At 39.2% G+C, this 25,822-nt stretch overlaps 1 protein-coding gene across 2 annotated transcripts in view; it reads left to right on the top strand.

The window, feature by feature from the left end:
- Positions 1-25,822, top strand: part of IL1RAPL1 (interleukin 1 receptor accessory protein like 1) — a 1,133,236-nt gene that overhangs the window by 97,514 nt on the left and 1,009,900 nt on the right. For both annotated transcript variants that reach the window (XM_065591092.1, XM_065591086.1), the window contains exon 2: positions 21,013-21,118. In XM_065591092.1, coding sequence (XP_065447164.1) covers positions 21,037-21,118 — 82 coding nt within the window. In that variant the 5' untranslated portion in view covers positions 21,013-21,036. The remainder of the gene's footprint in view (positions 1-21,012; positions 21,119-25,822) is intronic.

The raw sequence follows: 25,822 nt of genomic DNA, 5'->3' as shown, positions 1-25,822 counted from the left end.
TTCAACTACAGGCTGAGTCAGTGCCGAATGACTGTGGAGTGTGCCTTTGGCCGTTTAAAGGCCCGCTGGCGATCTCTGTATGGGAAGCTGGACTTGGCCGAAAACAGCATCTCTGCGGTTATATCCGCGTGCTGTGCCCACTATAATATTTGAGAAGGGAAGGGTGAAAGCTTCACTCAGGCATGGACCTCTGAGGTTCAACACCTGGAGGCTAAATTTGCACAGCCAGAAAGCAGGGCTATTACAGGGGCCCAGCGCGGGGCTGCAAGGATTAGGGATGCCTTGAGGGAGCAATTTGAGGCTGAAAACCAGCAGTGATATCTGGTGCCCTGCACGGGAGTGAAGAGCAGTAGTTCCAATCTTTAAGAATCAGTGTTTGCTAAGCAGACAAGCAGACTTGCAGTGCCTGTTTATTTCCTGGGCTAAGGAGTCTTTTAACTTTATGCAATAATAAAGAATGTTTTCAAAGCCAAAAAATCCATTTATTGAAAAGAAAAAAAAATATTTATTGAAAAGAAACAAGGGGGTGGAGTTTGGAACAGTACAATCACAGATTCGCATATGTCCTGTCTGGTGTGCTGTGCAATGAGTGCTGCACTTCAGGATAGCTATACTGCATGGTGATGGGGGTTGAGTGCAGAGGGTAAGGGTCGTGGTTTTCAGGGCTGGGTGGTGAAGATACTGGTGTTGGAGGCAGCGGGTGGCGTGAAGAACACGGAAGTTGGGGAAAGTGGGTTGGAGGTGACAGTGGGGCACAACGGAAAGAGTTTTGGGACAAGGGCTGTGGGGGGGGTGGCGGCGTTTGCAGTACGGCTCCTCTTTCTGCATGGCTACCAGCTCCTGGATAGCGTCTGCTTGGCGCTCCAGGATGCTTATGAGCCTATCAGTGTTTTGCTGCCAGTGCGCGGTGCTTTGCCCCCGGTGCGCTGCATTTTCCTGGCGGATCCTGCTTTCTCTCTCCCTCTAGTTCTGTGCTTTCTCATTCTCTTTAATAGATTGCTGCATCACTTCTTGCAGCATGTCGTCTTTGCTTTTTCGTAGTCTCTTCCTGAGTCTTTGCAGTCTCTGAGCAGGCGATAAGAGGGACGGCTGAGGTCTCAAGGTTGATGCAGCTGTATAGGCAAAATGCAACATTTAACAGAGGCAGCATTGTTTATACTAGACAGAGTAATGATTCCCCCTGCACTTTAAGAAGTAGAAAACACACAGGGTCTACACAATAGCATAATTTTCCCATCCGCAACAGAGCACACATATCCCACGGGAGCCTCAAAATGGTGAGTAAGGGGGACTGATTGTTTCAGGGCTGCACTGCCCTCTGGGTTTCTGTGCTTCAGGGGGCACCTACACTGAACACTGTCCCAACATTTTCCACAGGAGATCGTCCTGGATGATATCTCGCTGCTGAGGGCGACCTGGGAAGCAAGGGAGGGTCTTCTACTGCAATGCGGCTTTCGCCCTGGCCCATATGCAGCTTGCCTGTGTGCAGCAATGGTCCCCCCAACCCCTCGCAGCACAGTGGCGCAGACATGTTAGCCTGGCTGGGACAAGGACCACGGTTGGCTCTCCCGATAAACCTGCGCAAGCGCATTGCACATGTTCTGGATGAGACATTCAAGGAGATTACCGAGGCCGATTACCGCAATGTGATAAACCACATCAATGCACTATTCCGCATCTAGGCATGCATGCCTAACCCTGCTCTCCCAAAGAGCCCGCACCGAAAAAATTCCTTCCCGAAAAAAAAAAAATGCTTACCGGGAACCTGCTCTTCTGTTTGTCCTCCACCAAGTACCGGCCGCTGTGACTAGCTACCTTTCTCCTGGCTCGAGAAGAGCTCCTGGCTGCATGGCTCCAGGGATTCCGGGGTGTCTCCATCTGGCCCACCACCATCACTCCTGTCTTCCTCCTCCTCCTCCTCCTTCCCCCCCCCCCCACTGGCTCTGAAGTGTCCATGGTGGTGCTCAGAGTGGAGGTGGGGTTAACCCCAAGTATCGCATCCAGCTCTTTGTAGAATCAGCAGGTCGCAGGGGGAGCATCCAAGAGGCCGTTTGCTTCACGGGCTTTGCGGTAGGCACTCCGCAGCTCCTTCACTTTAATCCTGCACTGCAGGGCATCCCGGTCATGGCCCCTTTCCATCATGTCCTTTGATACCTTCCCGAAGGTATTGTAATTCCTACGTCTGGAGCGCAGCTGGGACAGTACAGCTTCCTCCCCCCAGACACTGATGAGGTCCAGCAACTCGCCATTGCTCCATGCTGGGGCTCACTTGGCACGTGGAGGCAAGGTCACCTGGAAAGATTCGCTGATAGCACTCCACACCACGCCGGGCTGAGCAAACAGGAAGGGGATTTTTAAAATTCCCGGGGAATGTAAAGGGTGGGTCACATGGTTGGTTACCTGAGGCCAGGGCAGTAGAGTTTGAACTGATGACCAGAGTGGCTAGAACAGGCATTGTGGGATACTGCCGAATAATTCTGGAGGCCATTCACAGCACATTGGGCGGCCACATTGGCGCCGCAGCGCTGCAGTGGCAGCGCAATACTCGCTATTCCTCTCGGAGAGGTGGAGTACATGCAGCGCTGCAACCACAGAGATACAGCGCTGCAAATGCCTTGCCAGTGTGGACGGGAAGTGAGTTACAGCGGTGGGGGAGTCTTTACAGCTCTGTAACTCGCAAGTGTAGCCAAAGCCTAAGAATCTACTGGTCCCAGCTGATAATCATAGAAGGAGGAAGAGAAACTAAGTGGCTAGTGAAAGGCAAACTTTTGAGTCCTGCTGAGAGATATTGTTACCTCTGTGACCCAGAAAGGGTGAGACTTTCTGTTCAGAAATGTTTATATTGCTGGAATACTTCTTATTGTTTTGCAAGCCACTGACAACTCCAGAGAAAGAGAGTCCAGTTTAAGACTAGTGTTAACTGTTGAGATAGCAGAAGGCACTTCGGGCTGGTCCACACTCACCCCCCAGTTCGAACTAAGATACGCAACTTCAGCTACATGAATAACGTAGCTGAAGTCAAAGTACTTTAGTTCGAACTACAAGGTACTTACCGCGGGTTCACACGCAGCAGGCAGGCTCCCCCGTCGACTCCATGTACTCCTCTCGTGGAGCAGGAGTACCGGCGTCAACGGCGAGCACTTCTGGGATTGATTTATCACGTCTAGACAAGTCATGATAAATCGATCCCAGAAGATCGACTGCTTACTGCCGAACCCGGAGATAAGTATAGATGTACCCTTCATCTTAGGCTTCTTTGGCAGATCCCTCCCCAGGCTTCTAATGAGAAATACCCAGGTGTAAATAGATCATTCAGGTTCATTCTGCATGAAGGTGAGTATGCCAAATCACCTAAAATCAGGGATAGTCAGAGGAAGGGTTTATCTGTAATACTGATTCTTATATGGTAGGAAGGCAAGGATTATTAGTAAATCAATGAAAATTTAACTTAATATGTGGACCTGATTCTTATTGAATACATTGTGAAGGCCATTCTATTTGAATAAGTTAATTGAAGTATCACAAAGAAATATTATTTTCTGAGAAGCACTTTGGGTTTCACTCTGATTTGCAGTATTGCATGTAGGTATGCATATGTGAAAAATAACTCTGAAAAAAAAAAACACTTTTAAGTCAGTCTCACTAACCAAGTCAACTGGAAGAACTTCAGATCTGGGCCAAAATATGACTAATAACCAATAAACGCCCTCGTTCAGTACATGCTTAACTTCTTTGCGGAATAAGGACCAAAAATATTATTCTCATATGGGAAATTTTCAATTTACAATTTTCAGTGAGCATCTTGTCACAATAATTGTGTCAAAACCTTTGCAATTTGTGGACAATCCTCCATATTTTTCAGTAGCTATGGCCTCCAAAGTATGCTCAGTGTCTGTACAGAGTGGCAGTGTAATATCCTTCCAAGCAATACTGTTTTGGCCGTAGCTAACAATTTCATGTATGTATACTATATAGCCAGCTCATTGCCACCTGACCACAGGACATTCATGGTTTTCCAAAACTGACATGTATTACACACTATGACTATTCATGTTGTGGGGATACTTAGATGTGGCAGTATGTTTAAAAAATGACAATTAGGAACAAAATCATAGAATTTATAGATGAACAAATTCCATTGCTCAGGATTATTCTCCATAATTTATTCTCCAGTACCTTGTCTATTTAGTTATATAATGTACTTTTTTATACTAAGGAACTTTTTTCAACATATCATACAGTCCATAGCATTATGAAATGCTATGTTCTGATTTGTTTAACATGAAGCCAGGTCTGGCAGTGCTAATATTTGCTTTATTAATAATCTGAAAGATTACAGTCCAAATACATTGAGAGTATAAGTGTGGACAGCAGTTAAATACTTCATTGAATCAGTGAAGTTTCCCTTGCTTATGCCACTATGAATGTGATCAGAGATTTTTAATGCAGTAATTGATGACCAAATACCCAGGAAGCTTCAAGCCTGGTCACAATGTAAAATCCATAAAAAGTAAATATTTTTCCTCTCCAGGTATACTTCATTGGTAAAATTACTCGTCTGATGGATTCAGGTTATAAAACACTGCCTGGTTTTATGAAATTATACTTACCAAGAAGACTTCATATTTGGTGTGGATAATTTTAGTTATTTTTAATGACAGAAGAGATGTAGAATGTAGAGCACCTCAGAGGATGGGGAACCCTAGCATTTCCTCCTTTGAAAGCAGCAGACAAATTTATTCACACAGTGCCTATGCTCATTTTTATTAAATATTTATTCTGAAAATTGAAGTTCAATGTACCAGTTGATTGATACCAGACAGTATCTAAAACTCCAATAATATCTAATGACTAGTACATAACAGGCCTTAGGCGCTCACCAAGCAGACCTAATATTTATTTCATTAGAGCTGGGCTAATATTCTGCACTCACTGAAAGGGCTACTTACTTCAGGAGTCTTTTCTTATACTTATTTTTCTCATTTACACAGTTCATTTGCACATAATTGCTTACAATGCATGCACATTAAACATAAAAATAATGTTTCTTGTCCTAAACTCACAAATACATATGAAGTCTGAGCTTTTACAGTTCCTTTTGCTCATCCCAATTGCAACTGAATGATTGCAGCCATTAAAGCATGGCACGGTACAGTATGTAAGATTGTTTTGGGACTAGAAGATTGTTATTTGTGCAGTGGGCAAAACTGGTTTAAATTGTGTCCAGAAGAGGTTTAAATCAAAATTGCCTTCGTTTTTGGGGTGTAAATAATCTTATAGGACCTTAGTTTTTCCAAGGGCCCAAACCTAACTACCAATATGCGGGCACAATGATTACTTGTACATGATTTGTGGGTATAGTCTAGTACGGGGTGGGCAAACTTTTTGGCCTGAGGGCCACATCAGGGTGCGAAACTATATGGAGGGCCGGGTAGGGAAGGCTGTGCTCCCCCAAACAGCCTGGACCCTGCCCCCATCCGACCCCTCCCACTTTCCACCCCCTGACTGCCCCCCTCAGAACCCCTTACCCATCCAACTCCCCCAACAAATTTGGTCCACATTGGCAATGACTGAAGTCCTATTGACTTCAATGAAGTGAAGTTTAGATCCTGAAAGTTTGGTGTGGTATATACACTGACTTGATCGAGGTATCATTATACTTATTGGTGAAGAGGCATTACTAATTGGGGCTTCTGTTTGTAGTGTGTATGTGGGTTTTTTATTATTTGTTATTTTTATGATTGATACCCATACCCTTCTTTACAGGTTTGGAAAGAATGGGCACAAGAATTTACCAAAAGAGAGAATTCCTTGTGGTCAAAACTGAGATTTTTAGCAGGAGACCATATGGGAAGCTACCTTTTTTTTTACCTATTTTGTGAATAGTTAAAAAGGCTTAAATCTCTAGTTTAATAGCACTATTAACTTATAAGCATTACATTCATTCCCTGGAAAAGAAAACAAAATATATTTTCCTGAAAATTGCAGTTTTTTCCTACTCCCAAAGTTGTAATGTAACAATGTAACTTGAGCATCAATCTATGAAAAATTCAAAAAGCATGAGCCATACCCTGTATACTCAGTGCAATATTGGAAAGGTTAGGGTTGTGTAGCCTTCACTCCAATTGGTTAAACATTTGTATATGTTCTATATTATTTCCTAATGTGAATTATATATTACCTTTTGATGTACTGTCATTTGAATTGATAGGCTTTGGGGAGGAGGGTTGAAGTTTTAAAAAATAGCCATTATAGACATTATACTGTCACAACTTTAAGATCTGATATCTACCTGTCATGGTTAGAAATGGATAATATACCTCACTGGTAAGCTTGGAATTTTACCTCTTCAATTGCACAAAGGTCTCTACCAATGTCAAATTATTAGTTATTGACTCTTTGACATGGAACTAAATTTAACAAGTTTCAGTCCTTGCACCAATAGCAGCTGGCATATTTTGGGAATCAGGGCCAAGGGGGATTTTTTGCCCAGCAGATATGATTTGTGAAAAGAAGAAGAAAAAAAAAAGATAGGTATTTAAATACTGCTTGTATATTTGGAATATTGGAAGTAGGCCTGGGTGAGATTAGTGTGCAGAGTTTTGCTGAGGTCAAAGGTACAAGATAAATGCATTTTTATACAATAGATGAGGAAGTAAAGGAATGTATTCTGTGGTTATCAGGCCCACATACATGTGTATATATAGAATACACCTCTACCTCGATATAACGTGACCCGATATAACATGAATTCAGATATAATGCGGTAAAGCAGTGTTCCGGGGGGGTGGGGCTGTACACTCCGGTGGATCAAAGCAAGTTCAATATAATGCGGTTTCACCAATAATGCGGTAAGAGTTTTTGGCTCCCGAGGACAGCGTTATATTGAGGTAGAGGTGTATGTAATGGTTATTTAATGTCTTGCACCTAGCAGGCAATCTCCAAATAACTTATTTTTCAAAGTCAAAGCTAGTTTCACAGTTATTTCTCCTCACAATTTCAAAAACTTGAGAGGGTAATTATTAGACATTGTAAATCACTGATGCTTGAATCATTTACAAATTAATTAAATTATGACAATCCTTGTATATAAATTGTTTTTCTCTGAACTATTACACAGAAGCTCTTGTCTCTGAATGGTAAGGTTAGCTTGTCCTTCCTTTACACAATTCTGTTTGGATTCTTAAACTCTGTTACGGCTCTTGTGTTTGGCTATGGTGAGCTCAGCACATGGACTCTGACTTCTTAATCAGGCAGTAGTTATTTCTATAATAGTGTAAACTTCAAATGCCTGGTTGGCTTTCTGCCAGATGAATATATTCAAAAGTCATTGTCTTACTAACAATCAGCTAGCATGCTATTAGACACATTCTGTCAAAGTTTGCTAGATATTTTGAACCTCCTGAAGATTTAAAATAATTGTTGTGGCCACATCAACTTTTTGTTTTAAATTCCCCTGTTTTCAGTGTAAAGATTTCATTTCTCCAGGTTATGAAAATAGAAAAGAAAGAATTGCCCCATCATTAGAGTCTAACAGTTGCAAAGTTGTATTGTGACTTTGGAACAAGCAAACATGAAAGCTTAGTTCAGCAAGGTTACTTTAAAGGAACGTCTTTGCAACATGTATTCTATGTCCTGTCAGCATTACATGTAAATGTACTATGTTTCCAGAGCTGTTTTTAGTTACTGTCTTAGAATAAATCAAATAATAATCAATAAGGACTGTTCAAAATAAAATAAAATAAACCCCACATATTCCTGAAAAAGAAAATTTTACACATTGTTGTTTATGTAGACTTACCAAGCAAATGGTTCTAAAGGAAAGTGAAGGAGCTGGGGGAGGGAAAACACATCACTGCTGACTTTCAAGGCCTTAATTCAACAACATTCTAAGCATGTGCTTAATGGTTCTTAGTCTCATTTAAAGTTAATAGGACGTAAGTATGTGTTTAAACTTATGTACATGCTTTTGTGTGTAGCTACAGTGGTACAGTTGGCTGAATGAGACCTTAATGAAGAAAAAATTCAGACAGAGGTCCAGATTTTAAAAATAGAGATTCTCAAAACTGAGCCACTTACTTGCCTAAATATGTATCCCAGGGCCAAGATTTAGGCATCCAATTTTGAAAATGTGAGTCAGGTTATATTTACTCTGGCCACACATAGGAAAAAAATGCCTCTCATTTCCTCAGTCAATTTATACAGAATAAATCCAGACCAAATCAGGAAAAAAGTAGTCTGTTATCCAATAGGTAATCAGCTCACACTAAATCAACATCATTTAAATTCCAAGTATCAGGGGGTAGCCCTGTTAGTCTCTATCCACAAAAACAATGAGAAGTCCAGTGGCACCTTAAAGACTAACAGATTTATTTGGGCCTAAGCTTTCGTGGGTAAAAAACCCACTTCTTCAAATGCATCTAAAGGCATGAAAGTTTATGCCCAAATAAATCTGTTAGTCTTTAAGGTGCCACCAAACTCCTCGTTGTTTTTATTTAAATTCCAGTTTACTATCTGAGATCTCGGGGAAAAATTTTCCTGCAGTCACATTATCAACCTGACCACTGATGTGCTGCCACTTTTTTAAACAAGGGTCAAAACAAAAATATACCCTCAGCCCTTTATACTTCAGTGGGCCATAGGCCAATACTGAACATTGTAAACCCCACTTGGAATCCAGAAGTGTAGAATAATTATCAAGGTACCTGTCAAAGTCAAGGCAATAGAGTCAGTTTCCCCATTTAAAGTGGAATTAATAGTACAATGTGTTCTGGGAATACAAAAACTATTTGACTAGGAGCTAAATGAGCTTTGAGAATTTGAGAAATAATGCAATATATTTTAGTGTCCTCAATCTCAGTGCTACCTCATAAACCAAGAATCCTTAAATGTGCTCTCTCATGAAGCTCTCCATAATGCCCAATTGCCTGGTGAAATTCGATATTTTGAACGTGTGTGTGTGTATCTCCTCCAGTTCTTATTTTCACAAACTACTTTCAGTATCATCCTATACCCAGAAATCATGGAAATCTCCTGATATTAATATTCCTGTGTAAGAGAGGCTATAGATTCATAGTAATAGCTCAGTATAAACTGTCACTATTTTAAAAGTCTATTATAAAGCAAAAAGGGGGAGGGGAGATTGAGAGAAATGGAAATCTGAGTGTTGTTTAGGAGATTGACTCAGTAATACCACAGGCTGTAGAGACTGAATACAAATAGACTAGAAAGACTAAATAGAGAGGTTGTGAGAAAATGTTTCTGGATAGGTGTAGGAATCCCCTTTGCTAATGTAAAAGAAGGAGATATGCACTAAAGAGGCAATTGCTTGATCTGACAAGTTATCTTAAGGAAGACAAAGACTTATCACAACAGTTTTAAAGTTGTTACAAGAAAGACATAACTATTAAGTGAGGTCATTGCGTGTGAAATGCAAGACACAATAGGGACCCATTTCAATACTTTAGCTATGAAAGGGGAAGGAAAGGCATTAGATGCAGGGATGAACTAGAGTCTAAATACCCAAAACATACAAGTATCAATCATAAAAACTGGTAAACAAGTAACCTAACCTACATGGCACAAAGAAGCACTGGACATGGTGTTCTGTGAACTGAATATTCTAGAAACTAATTCCTTCTTCTTCTTGTTACTGTCGTACTTAGAAGCCCCAGTCATGGATCAGGACACCACTCTTTTAGGCGCTGTACAAACAGATGGTCCCTTCCCCAAAGAACTTACAATCTAAATATAAAACAAGAGCCAACATATACACAGGGGAGGACAAAGAAACAATGAAACGGTACTAGTCAGCATGAGTGGCTGTGGTCTCGGCATACCAGCAGCCTAACTGTTGTCAAGTTTTTTGTAGGCATCATGGCAAAGGAGAGTAAGGAGGGATTTGAAGGAAAACAATGAAGTGGCTTCGTGGCTGTTTATGGGAGTTCCTCCCAAGTGTGAGGTGAAAAAGCACAAAGGTGATTGTTTGAAAATTTAGCAAGAGGGTGATGGTGGCTGGCATTGTAGGCCGATCAGAGGCAGGAAGCCTATTTCTCGATACTGAATGAGAGATGCAAGGTAGGGTGAGGATAGGCCATGAAGTGCCTTGAAAGTGAAGATCAGTAGCTTATATCTGAGGCAAAATGACATGGTCAAAATGATGGGCAAAGCAAATGATCTCTGCAGCAGCATTCTGAATAGATATCAGTGGGATCAGATTACATTTAGCAAGGTCAGAGAGAAGGGTATGGCAGTAATCAAGACACCATAGGTCATGAATTATTTTTTTTATTTTTTTGGTAAAGAATTAATCTAGAATTTTATCTTGGAACATCCCAATACTACTGTGGGAAAGAAGGAAGGAGAGTCATTTGAAAATAAAAGATGTAATTTTGTTAAAGCATCTTTCGTACCTAAGATGGGGATCTGTTTGTATAGAGTAGTTAACCTGGGGCCTTTTCTGCAGCTGCACTGCGGGTGCATACCCTGTTTCCCCGAAAATAAGACAGTGTCTTATATTAATTTTTGCTCCCAAAGATGCGCTAGGTCTTATTTTCAGGGGATGTCTTATTTTTCAATGAAGAAGAATACGGTACACATCGGTGGATGCCTTATTATCGGGGAGGTCTTATTATCGGGGGGATGCCTTATATTACAACGAGAGGCAAAACTGTAAGTAGGCCTTATTTTCGGAGGATGTCTTATTTTCGGGGAAACAGGGTAGATACACATAGTCGCCTGCCCAGCGACTAAAAATCTGTTACAGTTTTTGTTTCCCAGGTAGCTAGCCAAAAGGTAGTTACTCTGTGGGAGGAAGAGAGAGACGGGAGAAAAAAGATGGCTGGCAGTCTCTATTCAGCCAACCCTCAGACTGAACTTGATTGTAGTAGTCTTGTCTCTTGCCCTTGGTCCTCTACGGGATCAACTCACTCCTGGGAAATCTCATTGTTCTCAGTAGGAGTTCAGCTTGCTTCAGGGGATCTTTTCAGAATCCCATTACATCTCACTTGTCTCTAGTCCCCGGAGGTGCCCTCAAGTTGCTGCAGCCCTCCAGGGCCCCTTGCCTGTAGCAACCTTGTACTGTCAGTGTGTCCCAAACAAGGGGGAAGGGGGGAGGCAGGGGTAGGCAAGATTAGCCAATGGCTAAGATTGAGCTCCCCTTGCTACATTTCATTAGCAGTCCCTGACAACCTATCTGCCTCCTTATTCCTCATGCCCAGTCTCCCTTTGTTTTAAGCTCCACTTTTGCAGGTGGCACATGTTCTGCAGGTACACCTACTTGGCAACATCTGCTCATTAGCCTTCTACCAGCGGGATGGGCGCATGTCCCATCACACACAGCGACAACATAAAGAGAACATACAAGGATCAGACAGAGTATCATCTTGTTGCTAACATATTTCAGAAATCTCTCTCTTTAGTCCAATCCAAAAAGGAAACTTCATGAATTTATGCTGTTTAAACAAACAAACCAAATCTGAAACATTTAACTCTCACTAATCTACCCAGGGTTCTTCTGTTATAATTACTCCTAGCAACATGGCAGCTGAATTCTGAATAGAAACTGGATAAAATTCAGGTAGATGGTATGTTTTAATAAATAAATTAAATTTCCAGATCTGGCTACATTGACTCTTTAAAATATAGTAGAGTTTCCCCTAGCACTTAGAATAGTTAATTTAAAGAATTTGTTTTCTGCTTATTGATATTTTCTTGGTTGTTCTGTGCCACATTGAGAAATGGGGGCATGCTACTCCTGTTGGGAACTGCTTGGGCATGGGCATGGGCATATTATCAGTTTTGCTGAGGATGCTCATGCTAGTAAATCATTTTTGTAAAGTCATAATTTTGTGAGGAGCTCAGATGCCACAAAGATGGGTGTTGTGTAGCCTTCATGGATAGATCAAATAGATATCCTTTCTGTTACACACCCAAACCATTACAGGAATACACACAGTTTTCTAAGGAAGGGCTTGAGGCCAGGTTGACGTGGTCTCAAACTTTTGTTTGAGATTTTATTGCCAGAATTCTTTATCTTTGTGGGTGGAAGTATGGTTTCAAATTTTCCCTTTTAATCCATTATTAAGCAGTATCACCAACACATGTATTTTCTTGCCAGGCATTTATTGGGTGTGCAGATTCTACTGCAAACTGTAAACTAGAAGTTTGGTTTCTGCAACATTCGCTCTGTAGTTCAAATTCATATTCCTTCGTTGTTATGAGGTGCGGACATTCATAGAGGCATCAGCAATCTTATATTTGCATCAAAGCTACCAATTTTCTTAGATTGAACTCGAGTCGCCTATATTGCAGGAAAGAGCCCTAGCCATTGGACTAAGGCTTGTCCCAGAATATCCCAATCTCTTCTGTTGAAGCTGTTCCACTTTGTAAAAAAAAATTAAATAATCATTGGCTCAGAGACTTGAATATAGGGAGTGCTCTAACCACCAGACTATTGAGTCACCCTTAATCTGATCTAAGGACTAGTGAATTATTTATATCCAGTGGAACAGCTTCAACAGGAGTGAGTGAGAACAAGCCACAGCAGAATAGCGCATAATTCTCCACATCAGGCAAAGGGGGAGGGGGAATTGAACCTGGGTCTCCCCCATCCCAGATGAGTGCCCTGACCAATGGGCTAAAAATTATAAAGTCACCACCATTACTGCCTAATCCAAAATGTTTTTTAGGCAAAAACTTGTAAAATTTGTGAAGTGTTGGGTCAACTGAAATTATATTTTTATGCAAAAAAAACTATTAATAAAAAAAAAGCCCAGTTTTACCCCTTGCTAGTGCATTAGTATGCTGAGTCTATAATCATCAAGTTCCAGCATCTTGCCTGTCCACTTGCTCTCCTAAGAAGTAGTGGCTCTGTGGAGCCTGCTATCCCCAGTACAACCAAATTCATAACTGAGGGGGGCTATGCAAGATGGAAGTGGGGAATTTGCCACATAGCTTTCAGACCTGGCTGTAGCTTGCCCTTACTAATCCATCACTAAACTGGTAATCAAATGCTAATTCGTGGAAATGAGGGAGAGCATCTAACTTTCAGTGTTTGTATGGTAGGGAAATAGTGCTGAGAGGATACTCAAGCATGTAATGCCTAGTGTTCCAGTTATTTCGAATATTCGACCACAGCTGATTTTTTTCACAAGATTATGCTGTCTCCTGCTGCTGAATAATGTTTGCTGCCTTTAATAGAATGGTCAAGTGTCCAAAAGTATCCAAAATCTTTGTCTTCTGTTACCACATTTAAAGTACATTATATAGAGCAGGCAGGGATCCATTAATCAATGTAAGCAGTGTGGAAAACATGGCATGTGTGCATAACAAACATCCTTAACTTCACATACAATGTTGACTTCATCATCTGATGCAATCAATCAAATATTGAGAGAATAAGTGTTGAGTGAGACATCAAACTGTTTTGTGATTCCCTGAGTAGGCTGTCTGTATTGTGTAATCCTTTTAAATAGCCATATAAATTATAAAGCTCTACTTATCCTAATTTATTTTTGAAATTGAAGATTTGTCATATTTTTTATGAGCAAATAATTTGCTCAACACGTGAGAGAGATGCCATCTTTACAGTGCCTAGTACTAGGGTCGACCCTCTCCTGGGGATTTTGGGTGCTACTGTAATGTAAGTAATTGTTATTATGATCCTTCTTCTCTGAAAAAGGATATTGCAAATCTTAAAGAAGATGAATGAAAAAGTGTAAATTATCAAGAGAGAACATCCAAGAAAGAGGGCAGTAATGTGGGTCAGTTCCAGCCACAAATGTGATGATGCAATTGAGTGGAAACCCCACAAAAGTCACCAAATCATCTCTGCTAGATTCCTATTTGCAGAATAAGCTGCCAAATTGGTTGTCTGTTTCTACTTGGAGCATTGTCACAATATCACACCACTCTTGTGCTTTACCAGTAAGCTCCTTTTTATTGCTCTGTAAATTTCACTGCTTTCTTACACGTAGGAGTGCTGCTAAACATGGAAGGATAAGAATGACTTGCAAAAAAATCCAAAGATTTAAGAATCCAAAACTTTGTACAGCAGAACCTTAGAGTTATGAACACCAGCGTTATAAACTGATCAGTTAACCACACACCTCATTTAGAACGAGAAGTACACAGTGATGCAGCAGCAGAGACTCCCCCCCCCCCACCAAAATAAAATAAATAAAAAGCAAATACAGTACAGTACTGTGTTAAATATAAACTACTAAAAACAAAAGAAAAGGAAAGCAGCATTTTTCTTCTGATTAGTAAAGTTTCAAAGCTGTATTAAGTCAATGTTCAGTTGTTAACTTTTGAAAGAACAACCATAATGTTTTGTTCAGAGTTACAAACATTGCAGAGTTATGAACAACCTCCATTCCCAAGGTGTTCGTAACTCTGAGGTGTTCTACTGTATTCCCTTCTATTGCACTTGATTTTGGCTTCTTATGACCGCTTGATTCAGTTTGGCCTCTCAGGTTTTTTACTTTTGGAATCTTTGAAAAGGTTACTGTCATAGTCCATGTTCTTTGAAACAGATCTGTTTTTCTCTGACATTTTTAATGATGTCAATGCTCTCCATCTGTTCCAGGAAGCTAATGTAGTAGATCATGAAAATGAATTGACACCTGTTTTTGAGATCATGATGGATCTAATTTGTTATTGTGATAATAGCATATTAAGAAGGGTCATACTGCCTGGAAATAATTATGGTGTAGAAATCAAAGGTACTAATTTAATAGTGCCCATATGTGTTGCAAAGTGACTCTTGCAACACTTCCATGAGGACTGATGGTGTGCTGCTTAGGGACTTCCAAAGAGCTGCTACATCAAAACTTCATGTTGCTGAAACAGCATTGCTAAAGGACTTTTTATTTAAGTCTTCTGGATGTGTTGTCCTCCTTGCAAATTCATTACTCTGTAGTAAGTGCTCTAGAGCAAGTCTGGTTGTGCAACTGACAAACCATCACTACTGAACAGAAAAGTATAGTTGCTTCCTGGAGTATTTCTCTGCCAGCAGGGGGAAATTGATAATCCTGAGATTTTCCTGTTGTGGCTGACCCATTATCATATCTGGGTTCCTCTGCCATTTGAAAACACATTGACATTAAATAAATTGTTAGTTAAAAAAAAACCAGACAAACAATAGAGTCTGACTTTAAGGCACTGACCCAAAGCCCACTGAGGTCAAAGGAAAGACTTCAGTGAGCTTTGGCTAAGGCTTAAGAGAATGCAACTAACATTGGGACTGAAGACTGGGTCTTTCTTGAAGCCAGCCTTGGCACATGACTCCACTCACTGTTTTTCATCTATTCCGTTCAATAGAACTGTTCAAAAAATGGTTTTCCCCATGGAAAATTTCAATGAAAAGAAAACAAAAATACATTTTTAATCTAAATTTTCCATGGAAAAATATTTTAGGCAGAAATTTGAATATTCATATTTTGGCCAGAAACGAAAAACAGGTGTTTGACTAATTTTAAAATCTGCCATAGAAAAGATACTTTAAAAATGTTTAGTCTAGAGCTCCCCTTTCTCTAGAAAAATAGGTATGATTAAAAGTTTTTGATCGGTCCTACTATTCAGCTTCATTTCCATTTTTGTGATTCCCACAGTCAAGTCATCTTTATTATCAGTGGTTGAAAATTAGGGTTTTGGAGACAATCCTTAGAGCTGCGAGATCTCCCAAAGCCTGAAGTTAGCCAGATGTAGTTCTTAGTTTACTAGTGTTTCTTTTTCATAGTCACTGATTGCACACACTCTAACAGTTTATAAGTTAAGAAATCTATGTCTGCATTACTATATTAGGAGAAACATTGCTTAATTTCACAATTACCATTGGGCTTTCTGGCCTTCCTGCTAGACGAATCCATCCTTCTCAGAAGTGTTGTCATTAGAGACACTGGCAGCAAGAGAGTCCTGTGGGAGAGACTGGAAACCATTTATTAACCTGCTTTTGTAACAACCGGGAGGGGAAGGGGGGTGAGAAACCGAATTTATTTTCATAACTTGAACACAGTGTTCTTTCCATGATTGTTAATGCATTTGGGAGTTAGACTAGATTACCTTTGCAATACCTTCTAACCCTGTGGTTCTGTGATTATATGCAAATAGTCTTATTCTTCAGAATAAGACTTCCTTTCACAAAGTGGGATGCCTCCAGTACTAGGCTCAGAGATGCCATAGTATGACTGCATTTAAAAGATTATATATATATATATATATAAAACAGTTTATTCATGGTAACAAGGGCTTATTGCCTTGTGAACTCTTAGGCAGTTAGCCTTCTAAAACTTGTGTTTTCCATTAAAACCCTAAAAGAACATATTAAATTAACTAGGAGCTCCACACCAGAACAAAAATGAGACCTTTTGAAAATGTTCATGTAAAAATGAGACCAAGACCCTACCAAGACTAGACAATACCCTGGTGCCAAAGGTACGCCTCAGGTTCATGTCCCCTACTCCAGATCAGGCAGAGCAGAACTGTGAAGCTGAATCTCTCACATCCCAGGTGAGTGTCCTAACCACTGGGCAATAAGTTATTCTGGGCAAGATATCTTTCTGGCTGTTTCTCTCTCTGGTTTTGACCAGAAATTCCATTCTTGACCTGAAAAATTGGTGCAAGATAAACAAAATCCATTTCAGATTGCATGGAATATGTCGTTCAACCCAAAACAAAATTCACAAAACAGTTGTGTTTGTAGTACTAGAGCCCTCCCTTTTAAGCTTTAACCTAATAGCTAGATGTTTGCCTAGGTTGTGGAAGATCCTGGGTTTAATTCCCTCCCCCTCAACCTACAGAAGGGATTTGAACTTGCATGTCTTACATTGCAGGCAAGTGCCCTAACCATTAGGCTATGGAATATTCTAGTGTAGGTTGTTCTTAAGATCTCCTGTTCCACTCTGTAAAAATAGTTTAACTCCATGTTCCAATTACTATTTAACTTGTGTCTCCCACATCGTAGGGGAATGTCTTAACCATCAGGTAATAAAATAATTCTCACTCTCTTTCTTTGGCCCGCTGACTATTTATTGTCATTCATAGCCGCAATTCATAGTCCTTTTGTATCTAAGGGCTTGTCTACAGTACCACGCGGGGTCGACCTAAGATACGCAACTTCAGCTATGTGAATAGCGTAGCTGAAGTCAACGTGCTTAGATCTACTTACCGCAGTATCTTCACTGTGGTAAGTCAACAGCTGACGCTCTCCCATCAACTCCGCTTGTGCTCCTCATTCTGGTGGAGTACCGGAGTCGACGGGAGAGCGATCATCGGTCGATATATCGTGTCTATAGTAGACGCGATAAAATGACCCCCGCTGGATCGATCGCTGCCCACCGATCTGGCCGGTAGTGTAGACAAGTCTTGAAAAAATGCTTTTTTGGCCAAAACTATATAGTGAGTTCATGTCAAATTCACAAACAGTAGTGGATGAACCAAAACTACCTTTTTCAGCCAATACAATATTCATCCAAAAAAAAAAAAATTGCCCATCACTAGTACCAAAACTGATACTTTTCCAAAGAACCCTTCAATTTTGACAAATTGGTATTTTCCAGTGAAAACTTTTACTGAGAAATTCCCAAGCAGCAACAAGGAAAAGAAGAGAAAATACACCATATGTGCAATATATACAAGGTACTACCTTAAGTTTTGGAATTTCCTGATTTTTGAAGTGGTTAATCTTACAGATTAACATTCCATTAGTTCTAGTTATTTCCACTTTTCTTAAAAGAGAGAGAGAGAGAGTAAAAAAAAAGAAGACTCTGGTGGTCATACAGTTTACACATTCCACTGACTCTTCCAAGGAGTTCCTTTTCCTTACTCTGAAGCTATTCACCTTGGATCTTCCTGGCATAGAAGTTGTTTGAACCAACAAGTATGGACTTGTTCACATATATAGTCACTTGTGGATTTAGCAGAATGTACTACTGCACATGCTCAAGCAAGCTGTTTTTGAATGACCAGCTCTTTGTTAAATCAAAACATTTTTCATACAGAGCAAGCAAAGGCCTTGTCCTCAATGGTATACACATGCATGCCAAATTTCTTGTTTCAGACTTTGGTTATGTATGCTCTACTCTCTTTTGAAAATATGTGGTGAATTATTTTAAAGTTAAATGTATATTTTTGCAGGCCCTGCCATACTCAAAACCAGCCAACAGTATTTTGGTCAAACTTTTTAGGCAAATGCTCTGTATGGGAAATTTCACAAGGTGATACTTTTGAAAGAGATCAGTGTGTGGAAAACAAGTCTTGTGATTGAAATTATGTTGCAGGTTTAATTATACTGGTGATGCTACCAAGCATCTACTATAAAACTTGCTAGGACCTGGGACACAGCTGTCTTTTGAGGGTTAACGAATATTTCAGATGAGCTTAGAAATATTCAGGTGAAAGATTTTGAATGACTATGAAATTTCATTATCTGTTTACTTCAAAAAGTTAATGGGCCAAAATTAGAAGAGGAATTTGATCCACTCAGTCCCTCACACATTCATGTTGTTATATTTACTGATGTCTTCTTAGATTCAAACTTTAAAATTATTGCATGATTTTGTTATGAATATATATATATATATATATATACATTTACAATAAGAAATGTTCTCTTCAGCCATATGGCCATAAGAAAAATGTACTTGGATCTGTTTTCACAGCTAGAATTCATTTGGTGATCTTGCAGTACATAGTAAAATCCTGTAGTTCTTTGGACAGCATTTATTAGGCTCACACAGAGCGAGGGGCTGACTGTAGCTGATACCCTGGAGGCTGAAGATATCAGCTTCAGGATTTCCTGCAGCATCAGTTAGTGCAGTGACTGAGAAATGGGATTTTGGTTTCAGAAATGTTTGACTCAGGCCTGCTGTGCAATGTGGCACAGTGCTTTAGATGTATCTGTTCTGATTCACCTCTGGGTAATTAGCCTTCATTTATACCTTTTTAAAAAATTCTAAATACCAAAAATCATGTGTTAGAAAACTAAAACCGTGGCTGAGAGTTAGCATTAGGCTGAATCTTATTCACAGAAATCCAGACAGATTTATCATTTAATTCTTCACCCTGCTAGTTAATTTGACCTCTTTTCTAATTTTTATATCTTCTCTTTCTAAGGTTGTTGGTGACCTCTGGTGATTAATGATAAATGACCTTCCCCCACCTGAGAATGCAAATCCAGCAGAATGGGTTCCGAGCAAGTGAATGAATTAATACGAGACATTGTATAATAAATACATAAGCATTAAGTTTCTGAGATGGCGCAAAAATGTGACCGTCAAGGCACATTTTCCTGCTTTCTCATCTCTAATAAAGTCATAATCATAGCTGTCGCAGGTTTGATGCTCTTAGTTCCCAAATGTCTTGAAAAGTAAAACTGTACTATACAAGAATTGACAGTGACATTTTCAATGAGGTTCTGCAGTCTTTATCTAAGAAATTCTGCCCTTCTATATGCTATGCTACATCTACCCCATTTCTTATCTGTTTTTCCCACCTGCTTTAAGACAATAATGACATTTAGGGTAACATTTTCAAAAGCACCCAAGTGACTGACTTAGGACCCCAAATCCCATTTTCAGAAGAGACTTAGGCATTTAGGGACCTAAATCTCACTGAAAGTCAGTGGCATTCAGTGTGACTTCTGAAAGTGGGACACTGGCTTCTAAAACATTTAGGCAGTTTTGAAAATATTACTCTTCAGGTTCAATGCAAAATCCTATTGATTTCAACAGGAACAAGGATGGGGCCTTCCTTTATATCATTAAAGTGCCCCTCCCCAGTGCCAGATCTTTCTCCTGAGCTCACAAATCTGTGTATAGTGCTCCTCATGGCATGTATACAGATGGGTATTGTTGAGTAGGGATGAGATTTAAAAAAAATTCCCATTTAAAAAAAAATAGTGGGAGATGGTCCTAAGATCAATATTGGTACCCTCTACCTCAGTGCTAGTACCTGGCCTTGTGAGGGTCAACCCACTGAGGGCAATCCCATTCACTCCATGAAAAGGTGAGTGCCCAAAGTGGTGGTAGCCATTGAATTCCACACTGGTTTACAAGGAGGGTGGGAATGGATAGTGCACTAGGTCCCCCAACCCCTTCTGTCCCTCTTGAATATATTGCTCACTCCCCAGAGCATGTTCTGTCGGGTCCAGAAATAATGGGAGTACATACCCATACACACTCCATACAGATGAGGAATGAACCATTAGCTGGAGAAACCCTGTAATGTGGATCTCTAGGAGATGAATAGTGACTTCATTGTAGGCAAATCCTGCAATCCTTATGCACTCCTGACGCCTATTGAAAGTAGTGGCATTATACAACTGCGCCCATAGCTAACTCTTACTCAGTATACTTTAGACTAAAAGATTATTCAACTGTTCCTCTTACAGGTTCCTTTTACAGTTTTATCAGAAAGATGACCAGACTGTTTTTTAATAACTCTTTAGTGTTAGATGCAACGAAACAACCAATGAGAATGAGTCAATGAAAGCAAATTAAATATATTTTTTTTTTCTGTAAGAGGTTAATGGTCTAATGATAAACAGAATGTTTTCAAAAATTAAAGAGAAAAAGAAAGGGAAAAAAAACATTATTTTGTCAATTCGGTAAAAGGATCAAATTCTTTGCTGGCATAAACTGGTTTCCGTGGAATTTGACCCAGCATATAATTTGGTCAGAAGGATTTAATAGGTACATTGATCCGTGTGGTGCATTTTCATGCTGCGGACAAAATTACAAATCTTTCCCCTTACAGTGGTATTGAGGCTCCAGAGCTAAGCCTAAAAAAAAGAAATAATCTTCCTGGTATTACAGTGCTCTACAGTGACTTCAGCTCTGTTTTTTTAATTGTATTTGGTCCTAGCCCAGCATCTTAGCACAAGTTGAACTGAGGTGACGCTTCTACGGTTTCTTTTTTATGATTTAATTACTAAAAATGTATTTCAGCAAAAACATAAAAATGAAGCTTTTTTAATATTCTTACAGGATATATATATTTTTTTTGGTGCTTTAGGGAGCAGCCTTTAAGAGCTGGAAGATGAAAGCTCCTATTCCACACTTGATTCTCTTGTATGCTACTCTTTCTCAGAGCTTGAAGGTTGTGACCAAGAGGGGCTCAGGTAAGTAGATTTTCTCCCTTTTTCCATTAGGTTTGATGTTGTGGTTACAAATTTGTATGTAAAGCATGTTTGTGACTTGGAAAATATAGAGTAAAAAGTTGTTTCATTCCTTTCTGGACACAGTGGTTAATAGGGTTTCAAAGTCAGCAATAACAACAAAATGGAATATTTTTAACTCTGCGGTTTCTATAGATATCTATGGACAGCTTTCTGCTACATTCCTTTGACTGAAAAAATGCAGCAGGCTATGGATTAATTGAAGTCATATAAACAATCTGATGATTTATTTTCTAAAAGGAGAAGTTTTTTTGAATTTGTTTTAAGTTATTCTCAATTAAATAGAATGTAATATGTCCTTTTTGGGGGGACGGTGTTTTATTTGAATGGTTTTTTTTTGGAATAGCATTATTGCAATTGTAATATTATCTTGTATTTGTGGCTGTAATTGTTTAGTGATTGTAGACCTTCTAGAATAGAATTTTTAGATATGCTGTTCAGGTGATTTTGGTTTATGTCATACAATTCAGTAAATCAAGGAACAGGTTCAAGCACATTAAATTCAAAACCACTAGAAATAATAAATGATGTGATGTAACTTAGTACAGGCCCACTCAATTGTGAATGAATAGATTAATACACCAAAGCAAATACTGACAATTTTTGCCTCCACCTGGATTGCTGAGGACTTATACACTTTTCATATGACTTTTAAAGATGAGTTGAGTCAAGGCATTATCAAGCTATTTGCATATTAATATATGATGGGAATAAAGGAGCTTCAGTACCAGTCGTGACAGTTGATTTTGGCTGTCATCCTTGCTAAATGCTTGAACTTTTTCTTCTTAATCTTTGTCTTGAAGTCATAAAATTGTACAGTGAAAACTTTACAAGACACTAATTTATACAAACTCCTATAACAAAGAACACACAAATATCTCAACTGAAATTTTGATTTTTTTTTTTAGTACTTCCATTGGGTAACCACTTTTGTTAGTCTTGGAGTGTGTGCTTATGGTAGTTTTCACTCTATTATTTAACTAAACCTGTATTCCTTGTGTACCTCAATCTCTATCTATTGAAGTCACTTTGACGCAAAGTGATGCAGAATTGGTCCCTAGATCATCTCATATTTTTGATAAATTATTAATATTCAAATAATATAATATTCAAATGATCAAGTTGTAAATTGATATCATTTTGTAGTGATCTACCCTGAAGCTGATGAAATACCAAAAACATTCAAATAGTCAGAAGTGTGTGTCTGTGTGGTCAGGGCACAGATTACAAATAAGTAGCAGCACTACAATGTTAAGGTGTATAAAAGCCAGGACATTCCAAAATTTAAAGTTGCCCCCCCAAAAGTGATTTCATTCATGTTGAATGTCCTTTGTGACGTGCAAAATTGACATAAATTATAATACTTTCCAGCCTATTAAAAGGAAACAAGAAAATAGAAAATACTAACTGTGTGCAAATGGTTCTGCTAATTTTGTGTTAGAAATATAGATCCTGGTCCTGCAACATCAAAATTTTGGAGTTTTGGAGTAATCTATTACAGAGATAGGCGTCATTTGGGAGGTTCTGAATTTAGGTTTTCTACTATTAGAGCCCATGTCCATTAAAGTGGAGTTGTACTTTATGCAAAATCATTATAAGCATGTTCCATTATTTTAGTCACAAAAACGAATTTTACAGTGACATTAAGGGACCAAAAGAAATGGCCAACTATGATGTGTACATCTGTGTTCTACCACAATCTTACACAAATGGTGTCTTTGGTTTTTATCGTCTCACTTTTGTCTCAATTTTTTTTCTGTTATCTTCAATGCAAGAAAAATTGGACCTGTGCTGAATTTTCAGTTATGAAAAACTTTAGTGCCTTCAGTTTAGCCAAACCAAGAAAAAATGTCAATGAAATATGACACTCTGAACTCACCCACACTGTACAGATGTGATAACGAAAACTATACCTGATTTAGACAAAAAAAAATGAAATTACATTTGTAATCCTGGAAAAGAAAGAGGAAATTGAGAAATCAGAGCTACAGGCCAAATGTAATTATCCTTATCTATTGATTTGACCTAGGATTGGGAATCAGGAGACCTGTCCAGGCTCTGATATTGATTTCCTGTGTAACCATAAGCAAACCTTCCTTAGTTTTCACCTGCTATAGACCTATACCTACCTCAGATGTAGTGTAAGGCTTCACAAGTTGTTTGTGAAGCAATTTGTTCCTCATATGAAAGGTGCTATGTAACCAGAAGATAATATTGAATTGATCCTGAAATTTTGATTCAGTGTTCAATCAGTCCTTACCAAGGCAACATTTCACTGACTTCAATGAGAATTTTTTCTGAGTAAACACTGAAGGCTGGATTCTGATACCATTGCTCATGATGAGTAGTGCCTTACAAAGTCAGTAGCCCCACTGAACTCAGTGGGGTTTGTTGCAGAGTAAGGAGTTACTCAATGTGAGCAAGGGTTAGGGACCTTTTCACTGCAGTGGGGGGTTTGCCTGAAAAGGGGATGCAGGATTTTTTATTAAGAAAGTAAAATTGTTTTCCTGAGAATAATACAACTTTCTGCAGACTATTCTTAGAAACACAGGAAAAGTCTATAACCAGAAAAACAGAACTTTTTGTTCCGTGTGGAAATACTGACCTGAGTGAAAAAATCCCCTCTGCCTCTTGGATTATGTTTACTTGTGTTTATCCATTCAAACCAAAATTTATATCTATGTGGATCAGAAGTTCAGCTGATTTTATTTTTATTTTCTTGGGAAATCGTTTGTTGCTCTGGATGGTTAAAGTACATTTTACTTTTTTCAAAGTTGAATACTACTGTAGTTCTTATTTTCCTTGCATAAAAAATCAGAAACTGGGGGCCAAAAGAGAAACCAAAGCAAAAAAAAAACAAAAACAAAAAACAATGGGGTAACTGTTACTTTAAAATCTGATGTGCTCTGTTATTTTTGATGTCACGGTGCATAATAGACAATGTTAAACTAAGGCTACATCTACACTACAGGGGGGAGTCGATTTAAGATACGCAAATTCAGCTACGTGAATAGCGTAGCTGAATTCGACGTATCGCAGCCGACTTACCCCGCTGTGAGGATGGCGGCAAAATCGACTCTGCGGCTTCCTGTCGATGGCGCTTACTCCCACCTCCGCTGGTGGAGTAAGAGCGTCGATTCGGGGATCGATTGTCGCGTCCCGACGGGACGTGATAAATTGATCCCCGAGAGGTCGATTTCTACCCGCCGATTCAGGCGGGTGGTGTAGACCTAGCCTAAGATGGGAAAATAATATTTATGCTGGTAAACACTGGACTGAGAACAATCACATATCCTGAGAGTTTTAATCTATGAGTTAGAAAAGAATGAGATTCCTTGTGTAATAATTCAGGATGTAATGCAGATACCGGAAACAAGAATTTGTAAATTGTCTTTCTCTGTAATAGCTGAAAGAGATGAAATAAGTTCCTTTTTATTTCCTAATTTTAATACTTAATTATTTGTACTTTATTTGCAGTCTTAAAAGGTAGGTGTTATCATTGGTGAAACCACAGTTACTACAATTTGAGCAGTCCACCTTGCTTACTATTCACTAGAATTTTTTTTGCTGGGGGGTGATATGCACTTACAATACTATTTTGCACTTCAGTTTTCACCTGTGAGTTCCATCTGTTATTCTGTAGTATCACAGCATTAAAACAAAATCCTTATAAGGTCAGTGGACCAAGACAATTTTGTCTCCATGTCTTCAAAGGAATTGAGGTTCAAGTACAGAATTGTCATAAAATTTACTCTAGATGGATCTCCTAAACTTTCCTTTTTGATGTTGGAAAGAATTTTTGTGTTTTTGCTTTATGCATAAGAATATCTTAAAGATTTTAAATATCTGCATTTAAATATGTGAAGCTTTTCTAAGTGAGTTTGATTTGCATAAGGTTTTTAATTTACAAGGTGCTTTAGTTGCGGGTGTCTGGAAAATGCAGACTTCATCAAAGCAGTGGAACTCACCAAAGTAACCTGTTTGCACGGGGGGGGGGGGAAAGGAAAAAAAAACATACAGTTGTTTTTATTGGACTCTCCCTTTCCCCACCCTCAACTATTTTTGCACTTCCATTGTCTATCACAGTAAACTTTGTAAAAGGGTCATTACCAATCTCTGTGGCTTAAGTGGTAAGGAAGTGCTATAGAAGAGGACTCTGAGTATCTTCTTATTACAGAATTAATAGTGTTATGGTAACGTTCTGCATCGCACATAAAAGTAGAATAGGAGCTAAAGGGAAGGCAGGAGGGATGGAGTAAAAGCTGTTAAACTCTGTTTTTAATCATCTTATAATTTAAACCATCAACTCAAGCAAGTGATACCTTTCTGATTGTACGCACACAGGCTAAATGGCAGTGTTTGTACGAACAAAGTGCCTGCGGTCTCTATCAAGGTAGCAGACGCTAACACCTTGTGTAGGAATGCAGGACCCTTTGATGCATCACTCTTGATTTAGCTGCTAAATCCTCCCTTAAGACTCATGGAGGACATAAAGGATTTGGGGGGGGGGGGCAAAAGGAAAATAAGACCAAGAGGTTCAGAAGGGAAACAACAAAAATTGGGAAAGAAGCTTGAGTCAAGGTTTATGTAGTATAGTTGTTTCCATGGTAGCAAGAAAGCCAAATACCAGGAATAGGGTGAATGTTG

Source organism: Chrysemys picta, chromosome 1 (assembly GCF_011386835.1).
Source record: "Chrysemys picta bellii isolate R12L10 chromosome 1, ASM1138683v2, whole genome shotgun sequence".
NCBI classification, from domain to species: Eukaryota; Metazoa; Chordata; order Testudines; family Emydidae; genus Chrysemys; species Chrysemys picta.
Note: the sequence above shows the minus strand (reverse complement) of the source record. Positions and strands in the feature narration are given on the sequence as shown.